The sequence below is a fragment of the Octopus sinensis genome, linkage group LG17 (genome assembly GCF_006345805.1).
Source record: "Octopus sinensis linkage group LG17, ASM634580v1, whole genome shotgun sequence".
NCBI lineage: Eukaryota > Metazoa > Mollusca > Cephalopoda > Octopoda > Octopodidae > Octopus > Octopus sinensis.
Window position 1 is genome coordinate 17,758,507 of NC_043013.1, and position 9,484 is coordinate 17,767,990.

Below are 9,484 nucleotides of genomic sequence, written 5' to 3' on the forward strand. Positions count from 1 at the left end.
GTCACGATTTCCAGTTGTAGTTACTCTACGACCGGGAAAATACAGAAACGAAGCATATTTCCAGTTTCATGAAACTAGACCAAAAAGCATCTTATATAAGAAGTACTTATTATGAAGTTGGCAGAAACAATAAATTGCTCGGTGTCATTGTTTCATAGTATTTAATTTACTTATAAGAAACTCAGGGATCGATGAAGTTATGTATTAATAAATTCCTTCATCATTTGATCTCGAGTGTAAATAAGAGACCACAATGATGGTTATTTTTAGTAGAGAAAAGAAAGACAAGAAAAAAAGGTGGGGAAAGCCATCGTGTTTTCGCGGAATTTTTATTCATGCGAGGCGCGTTCGAGGAAATGTAAACGACCTGTACTTGATATTTCCCTACTAAAAGCCAGACAAAGGCTGACTACTTTAAAAGAAAGCCTCGTTCTTACACTGAACACTCTAAATGGTTTAAATGCTGTCATAATTACCGCTTTCTTTGTTTCCTTCTTATGTTATATTACACTGAAGCACCATTTTGTCGTCACGTTCATTTATTAAAAATCGAATTGGGTGTTTCTTTGTCCACAGCGCATTTTGAATTACTAATTTCATCTACTTTCCGTTTCCTCTTGTATAATTTATTGTGTAATAATAGTTTTAAGGCCGAAAAGTCGGTTTTCGAAATTTTCCGAAACATTTAAGACAAACAATTTCATTCTAGTTTATAGAAATCTTTATTAGATGGTAGGATAGAATAAACAACAGTATATGAGTTATGTTAGTCAGTTTGGGAGTTTCTACGTGGTTGCTGGCGCTGCTAGAAATAGCAACTGATTAACCTCAAACAACCGTCTGCTTAAAAAGAAAACGAGAAACACATTGACTGTAATAAACGATGATGATGTAATCGTTCTATCTCATGGAATGCTTCTGAGCAAAGTATCTGTTCAGTTAAAGATGAGTAGGAATTAGCACGGCGATATTTACATTTTAGAGGCGGCATAGAAGGAAATAAACCACCTGGCCATTTTTTTTACCACGTCTACTGCTCTAGTTATCTTTGTAGTGAAAATAACAAGCCGGTTTTCTTTTTATTGCATTTAGATTTTACCGAGTGTTTTATATGACATGTTAGGTTTATGTCTTTCCAACCGAACAAAGTTAATGTGTAAAGGAAACGTGTCCGGGAATCGAAACCCCGTTTGCCGACCTCCCCCTTCTTCGGCTCCGCTGGGAGCTTACCTCTTACTACCACCACCATTGTAATAAGAAAACAAAAAGAAAACCGTAATAATATATTGCATTTGAAGTTAGAAATAAAATTTAGTTTGGTTCCTAATTTCTTCTTAATTACGCAGAAAAAGGAGTGAAGGAAGTCTGTCTGATAAATAATGATTGATAAAAAAAATTATCTATGACGTATCATTAGTTACTGGAAGGTTCCATGAGTCGCCGTATAAAACGTTGCTCGGCCGCTCCCGCTTCATATCAGTTGGCTTGGTGGAAGAGATCGCACTTGCTGTGAGAGACGTTCTACATTGCCTTAAACTTCATTAGCGATATCTGGTATTTATTCATTGCTTTCTTTTCACATTATATATTTCGTCTGCTTAAACACACGTGTTATATACTTATATATGTAATCATAGATTTAATTTTCAAACGGTTTTTAATTCTTCTTCTGATTCATCCGGCTTCCTTTCTTTCTCCTCTTCGTAATTTAACGATTCAGAAAAAAAGAAAATCTTCGATCTGTCCCCTCTCCTTTTTTCCTTCCCTATATTAACTGTATTTTCACCTTTCTCTGGTCTTGTATAATATTAAAAAATTTTCTGAATTTGATAAAATGTTCAAATTCTACGAATTCCCTTTTAATATCCTGAATTGTGTGATCTACCATTAATCATTAGTGGATAATAGTATTTTTCTGCGTAAATTTTCATTTTTTTCTTTTAATTCAAGTTTTCATTATAATTAACCCCTAATGCCCTTTTATTCCTTCTGTTGAATTTAAATCTTTTCCCCGATTCATTCAAATATTACTATTAAACAAAAATCCCCCCCCCCCGAATATTTTTCAAGTGTTCATAATTTCGATTACTTGAAATTTTCTTTATCTCGCATAAAATTAAAGAGAAAAGTACTTAATTAGAAATTACACGCGGAAGACCTGAAATAATTAGACATGGTGTGATGTAGAGATACGCCCTGCTTCTGCTAATCTAAGCCCAGCTGTGAATGGCGGCAGCCAAGTACTACAGCCTCTCGATCTCCCCTATTATCGCTGCTACTAACAGGTTTTTTTTTCCTATTATATAATGATAAAAGCCATGATTGTGAATCTTTCTGGCCACGTCTCTCCCATCGTTTCTCATTATAGTATATCTTAGCAGATCATGTCACACTCTATTGATTAATCTTCAATAATCTCCATGTACTTTACCAGGACTTGCTCTTTATTGCTGTAATCTGTATTTAATCAATATTCCTCCCAATAACAAATTTTACACGAACATTTAAAATGTTTAAATTCACTTAGATGTATGGGTAAAATTAACATAAAACCGTTTTGTTAATTTTCTTTACCTTTTTTTTTTTCTTCTATAATTTTACACTATTTAATAGCTTTACCAAATGTTTAATCATGTGGCCGAGCCAGCTCCATTTTTGTTCGTTATTGAATTATAAACTGGCCTGTTTCTCACAGAAAGCCGTATAACGCATTTGCCGGTTTCAATTTGATAATTATTTTCATGGGGTTTTGGCAAAAAGCTGTTAATTTTCCCAATGAATTTAGATCTGATATTAGCCACGTCTTAGCCAATGAATCCCTGTTTCATGAGGAGTCCCGGCAGTGGCAAAATTATTGATTATGAGATAATGTATGTTATAAAATGTGTCAGATATTGGCCTGTTCTTATTTCTGACGAAAACCCTCGCCTACTTCGTTAGCGTCAGGTTTTGAAGCTGACCATGTGGTGTTGGCTTTAATGATCTTGTAATGCCATGCCATGTTAGCATCCAGATTAAACAGCAATGATCTCTGTGAAAGTTATTTATGTGATGAGGGTTGCTGTGTACTTTTAAGACTTAAATATAGCTACTGAGAGGCGTGCTGCTCGTTTTATGGGTTTTGGTGCGAAGGCTATTGTGATGTCTTCTCCTCGTGCTCAGTGACTTTCAACATAGTAACACTGTTAGCACTGCGCCTGCGCACTGACACGACCCTGCAGTCGGTGCCCTTTGTCGCATAATTGTAAACCTTGGAATCTTTTCTGTATGAAAATTTTGGCAGGATTTCTTAATTATCGAATGGGCATATTGTATAGATCATACCCTCCTACGAAATCACAGTAATTGTTTGAATGAGATTAAATGTTAAAAAAAAATGTTCTGAGGCGAAAATGACGGTTTTCTTTGTTTCGCTAAACCTAGGGAAATGTAAAAAAATTGTCTTTGATTGGTTTTAAGGTTTATGGAATATTTTTTCTCTTGCTCATTTTCTGTGAATTCTGACTTCCAAACTGTCAACGTAGCTTAGCACTTAAATTCAGTACACGTGTGTAATGCCATTTCTTGTTAAACATAGAATGTTTGTACAATATCTTGTGGGCCCAGAGCTTTTACACTTGTTGCTAAATAAACAATGGTGATGGAAATGGTTTTCGTTTATCTAAAATCATTTGTCAGTTTTGGAATAGTTATCGCTACCTTGAATGAAGGCAAGAAATTCAAGAATTGTTATACTGAAGGTCTCCCCTCGTGAAAGATTATTTCTACCTTTTCTCCATTTGCTTTTCCAAATAGTTATTTCAAAACCCCACAATTTTCTTTGAACAGAATATTGTGAAATGTAACTAGATTTTGGATTGTATTTTTGATGATAATAAATTTAAAATCCTCTTACTTGCAGATATGGCGAAATCGCAAGCTATAGGAATTGATCTGGGAACTACCTACTCCTGTGTAGGTGTTTTTCAACATGGTAAAGTCGAAATCATTGCCAATGATCAGGGTAATCGCACTACACCAAGCTATGTTGCTTTCACTGATACAGAACGTCTTATTGGCGATGCTGCCAAAAATCAAGTTGCTATGAATCCTGAAAACTCCATTTTTGGTGAGGCTTTCTCTTTTCTCTGTCCCTCCTTTTTTCAATCTGAATTTATTTTTATAGAAATTTATAATGTTTTTTCTTTTTTTTTTTTTCATTTATTTAGATGCTAAGAGATTAATAGGTAGAAGATTTACTGACGATGTCGTGGTGGCGGATGCACTTCTCTGGCCTTTCAAAGTTATCAATGATAATGGCAAGCCTAAAGTAAGAGTTAACTTTAAGGGAGAAGCAAAGACGTTTTCTCCAGAAGAAATTTCCTCCATGGTTCTTACCAAAATGAAAGAAACTGCTGAGGCATATTTAGGAAAGGTATTGTGAATATTTTTTTCTAAATGTTAATGTCGGGTATAAACCCCAAAAGTTTGAAGTGAAATACCTGGAATAAAATGAAAATGCTATTGTTAGTAGCTGGTTTGTAATTATTTTTTTTTATTCTTTTTTAGACTGTAACCAATGCTGTAGTTACTGTTCCTGCATACTTCAATGACTCTCAGAGACAGGCCACTAAAGATGCTGGTACCATTGCTGGCCTGAACGTTTTACGTATAATTAATGAACCTACAGCAGCTGCTATTGCTTATGGCCTTGATAAGAAGGTAACTTATCTAGATTTTGTATAATTTGATATTTGTGAAGTTCCTAACTGGAAGCAAAGTTTTAGAATCTTTTAGTCCTTTTCCAGTTAGGAGGGATACTTTTCGTGCAACATTGTCAATACATTGCCTCACCTATCCTGTCCAGGGGCCCTGTAATACATTTGCAACTATTACAAGGTAGATAATGACTTAATGAGGTGGTATTAATTTGAAAAACGCATGTAGCATTTTCGCTCTTTCTAGAAATGCATTTTCACAGCTTATCTAATCTGTGACTTCACTAAATATTTTATGAAGTGGTGCACTTTCGTTAAAGATAGAAATAAAACATTCCTTCATAGAATGCTAATATTTTAGGAATTAGATTTTGATGTTCACATATCAAATAACAGTTCAGTTTTTTTATGTATTCATAAAGGTGTATACTGAACATAATTCCTTGACCATCGAGTTTAAAATGAATTTTGGAGTGGCTTGCCAACTACATGGTTCTGGATTCAGTTCCACTGTGTGGCACCTTGGGCAGTGTCTTGTACTATTGCTTCGGGCTGACCAAAGCCTTGTGAGTGGATTTGGTAAACTGAAAGCCAATTGAATGTGTATGCTTGTCTGTTGCTCCTCCCCACCCCACGATCGCTTGGCAACTGATGCTGGTGTGTTGTCCCTGTAACTTAGCGGTTCGGCAAAGGAGATCAATAGAATAAGTACTAAGAGTTGATTTGTTCAACTAAAGGCGGTGCTCCAGCATGGTCACAGTTACATGACCGAAACAAATACAATAAAAACATCCCAAGCTCGAATTTTTGAAGCCAGGATGGGTTTCTCAAATATTTGCAACTATTACAAGGGAGATAATTATTTCGTGATAGAAATTTGAATAAGGCATAAAATCAAATTTTACTTGAATTAATTTCTAATCGGTTATCCTGCAGAACACATTGTGTATGAATTTCTAAATTATCTATTCAGTTGCTGATTGAGAATTTTAATATTGATAAAAACCATCTTTTCAGGTTGGTGGTGAAAGGAATGTGTTGATTTTTGATCTTGGTGGTGGCACATTTGATGTATCAATTTTGGCAATTGAAGATGGCATCTTTGAAGTCAAGTCTACAGCTGGTGACACTCACCTTGGTGGTGAGGATTTTGATAACAAAATGGTAACACATTTTGTCCAAGAATTCAGCAGGAAACACAAGAAGGATTTGACAACCAATAAACGTGCTGTTAGGCGTTTAAGGACAGCATGTGAACGTGCCAAGAGGACACTGTCATCGAGTACTCAAGCGAGCATTGAAATCGATTCTCTATATGAAGGCATCGACTTTTACACTACCATAACCCGTGCCAGATTTGAAGAATTGAATGCTCTCCTTTTCAAGAAGACTTTAGAACCAGTGGAGAAATCTTTAAGGGATGCAAAAATGGGCAAAACCGATATCAACGATATTGTCTTAGTTGGCGGTTCCACCAGAATCCCAAGAATCCAGAAACTTTTACAAGGTTTCTTTAATGGAAAGGAATTGAACAAAAGCATTAATCCAGACGAGGCTGTTGCATATGGTGCAGGTAAGTTTCTTGAACAATTTCTATTATCTGTCTTTGCTGTGATATTCAACCATTGCCATTTGGACATATTAATGTTTTATTCAAAATTTTTTTTTTTTGTAGCTGTCCAAGCTGCCATCTTATCTGGTGATAAAGACAAAGAAGTTCAAGACCTTTTGTTGCTTGACGTTGCCCCACTCTCCATGGGTATCGAAACTGCAGGTGGTGTAATGACTTCCTTAATTAAAAGAAACACAACCATTCCAACCAAACAGACTCAAACATTCACCACATATTCTGATAACCAACCAGGTGTGCTTATTCAGGTGTATGAAGGAGAACGTACAATGACTAAAGATAACAATCTCCTTGGGAAATTTGAACTAACCGGGATTCCACCAGCTCCGAGAGGTGTACCACAGATTGAAGTCACTTTTGATATTGATGCTAATGGTATTTTGAATGTATCGGCTACTGATAAGAGCACAGGCAAAGAAAATAAAATCACCATTACTAATGACAAAGGTGAGCTGAAATAGTCTTTTAAGTTAACTAATTTATTGACTAAGTTGATTGACTAATTTATCTGGAATTGGTTTATGTGAACTATCAAGTGGAAAAGTCTAAAACTTTTTTCTCTCTTTTTTTTTTTTTTTTTTTTTTTTTTTTTTTTTTTTTAGGCCGTCTTAGCAAAGAGGAAATTGAAAAAATGGTCAGTGATGCTGAGAAGTACCGACAGGATGATGAAAAGCAAAAAGATCGCATTGCTGCTAAGAATGGCTTGGAGAGTTATGCTTTCAACATGAAATCGACTGTTGAAGATGAAAAAGTAAAGGACAAGATATCTGAGGAAGATAAAAAATCAATAATTGACAAATGCCAAGAGGTTATTACTTGGCTTGATCAGAATCAATTGGCTGAAAAGGATGAATTTGAGGCTAAGCAAAAGGAAATTGAAAAAGTTTGTAACCCAATTATTACCAAACTGTATTCTGGTGCTGGTGGCATGCCTGGAGGTATGCCTGGTGGTATGCCAGGTGGAATGCCAAACTTTGGTGGCTCAGCCGGTGAATCGACAGGACCAAGTAGTGGACCAACAATTGAAGAAGTTGATTAAATCACTTAACCTGTACCTACCTCCTAATCATTTGATTTTTTTTTTTTTTTTTACTCATCTCAACTCAGTTTATTTTCTGTGTATATATATATATCTATTCTTTACTGTATTGTAAATACATGTTACAGGACTTTTATAAGCTTTTATAATAAGTCTTAGTTAACGCAAATGTTGACATGTTCTTACAACAACCCATTTCAATACAATTAATAAAACTTAGTAATTTAAATGCTTTCTTTTCTTGATCTTGCTCCTTTTGCTTTACATCCAAGCTCCATTGTGGTCAAATCATGCTTTGTAGGAGTGATATTGACTTAATAACTGTTGTGATTAATATGTACCACAAGAATAATAGTACATTTAGTGCACTTTACTAGGTTTCTGTACAGTTTGATTCCTGACAAAAAAAAAAAAAAATCATACTTCAGTTTTAAAATCTTATAAATCGTGTTGCTAGAATCTTTGAACAAAAGGAATCTGAAATGTGTGGCCATGATGTCGAGAATGGTTCAGTTTCCTATAATGGAACAGCTTAAAACGTTAATTAGTAACTAGATGTTTTAGGGAAGCGGCTGGAGAGTACCTGCTGTTATTCAGATCACTGGCAATCTTGACATTGCTGAAGTTGATAATTCTAATTTTTCAGTCAAGTTAAATTTTTTCTTTGTTGGATATGGTCAAGTGAAAGTTGCTCACTTTGCAGCTATGTAGTTGTGGGTTTAGTCCACTGAGTGACAGTCTGGGCAAGTGTCTAATATCCTTGGCTGATCAAAGCCTTGACTGAATTTGCTACAAATTGTGGGAGCATGTCTGGTTGGTCCCCACTGATAGGTTTGTTTATGACCCCCATAATTTACTAGTCAATTACAAAATACTTTTAAGCATGGCTGTGGTCCAGTAAAGTTAAAGAAAATTTTAATTCAGAATGGTGCTGATAGCTCACCTGTTCTAGGGTGAGAATTTAACCTTTTTGATTCTGATTCAAACTGCTTTAATTTGGCCTAAAATATTTGAATGTTTGTTGTTCGCTCTATGCACCAGCTTAATGAGGATTGTTAGGTTTATAATTGAAGGAAAATTAAGAGTTGAGTATTGACATGATCTTAGGTTTTAAAATTGTCTGGTTAGACTTTCAGTGGAATTAACTGGATTTGATTCCAAATAATTCGTGCTTTATTCTAAGATCCAGAATTGATAATTGCAGCTGCAAGAAACTTGGACCTCGTTAATTTCTAACTTATCAGTCCATGGGCTAAATGGTCTGGGTATAAGTTCTTCAGTTTCTTGTAACTGGGCCTGATGTAGGATTTAGTTTTTGTAAAAGGGTTTTGAGCTTTTTATATCAAGTGATTTATTGACTACATTTAGGATAGTGCACTAGTTTCTATTTATTTTTTTTTCTTACATTCATGCAATTTAATTTCAGCTATTAGGGTGGAAAGTTATTGATGCAGAATTACAGTACAATATTGCATGGTGCTGAATTTGAATTTTATATTAGCATCCAGCCACAGAAAGATTTAACTCTAGCATTCGTATTCTGCTGAAGTAATTATTCACATTATTTTGAATGACTCGTGCATTATTTTGTAGCTTTGAAATTTTGAGAAGGTAAGTTTATTTTTAGAATGATATTGTGGGGTTGGTGTGAGAGGCCAAATCTAGCTAGTTCTGAACAGATGGGTAAAACATTTTGGTTGAATGCTCAAATGGGTTAGTGGGTGCAATTTCTGAATCTTGGTCTTTGCTACCTTTAACTATGTTTACATTGTTGTAGGAAGCAGCAATTGTTTTGATCTCAGCTGATCTGCATTTTTTAAACAATGAACCCAGTAACATCTCCAGAGTCAGTCCATTTGTGTGAACTGATAACGGGAATGTATATACCAGTTGTCATGCGTTGGTGTAGAACAAACAGCTGTATATGGTGTGCTTTTTGTTTGTCTACCAAATTCACTCAATGTTTTAGTTGACTTGAGGCTATAGTAATACACACTTAGGCCAATGTTCCTTGCATTGGAACTGAACCCAGAACCATGTGGTTAGGGAGAAAACTTGCTGCCCAGCCAAGAGGTGTACCACTAAATTTGGAAAATTGGTGTTGTCTTTCAAAGACAT

General features: G+C 35.3%; 1 protein-coding gene across 1 annotated transcript; it reads left to right on the forward strand.

Annotated features, from left to right (window-relative positions):
* The first annotated feature begins 1,400 nt into the window (after positions 1-1,400).
* Positions 1,401-7,585, forward strand: LOC115220772 (heat shock cognate 71 kDa protein). The gene is made up of 7 exons (XM_029790914.2): positions 1,401-1,554; positions 3,902-4,108; positions 4,209-4,414; positions 4,549-4,701; positions 5,715-6,270; positions 6,373-6,774; positions 6,930-7,585. Exons 2-7 carry the CDS (start codon positions 3,904-3,906, stop codon positions 7,364-7,366), a joined length of 1,959 nt encoding a protein of 652 aa, XP_029646774.1. The 5' UTR covers positions 1,401-1,554; positions 3,902-3,903; the 3' UTR covers positions 7,367-7,585.
* Positions 7,586-9,484: the final 1,899 nt, after the last annotated feature.

Excerpts from the sequence above, each read along its gene's own strand:
- LOC115220772 (XM_029790914.2), top strand. The coding sequence starts at position 3,904 with ATGGCGAAATCGCAAGCTATAGGAATTGATCTGGGAACTACCTACTCC. Across the intron at positions 4,109-4,208 it reads TCCTGAAAACTCCATTTTTG|ATGCTAAGAGATTAATAGGT; the intron begins GTGAGGCTTTCT and ends TCATTTATTTAG. Across the intron at positions 4,415-4,548 it reads CTGAGGCATATTTAGGAAAG|ACTGTAACCAATGCTGTAGT; the intron begins GTATTGTGAATA and ends ATTCTTTTTTAG.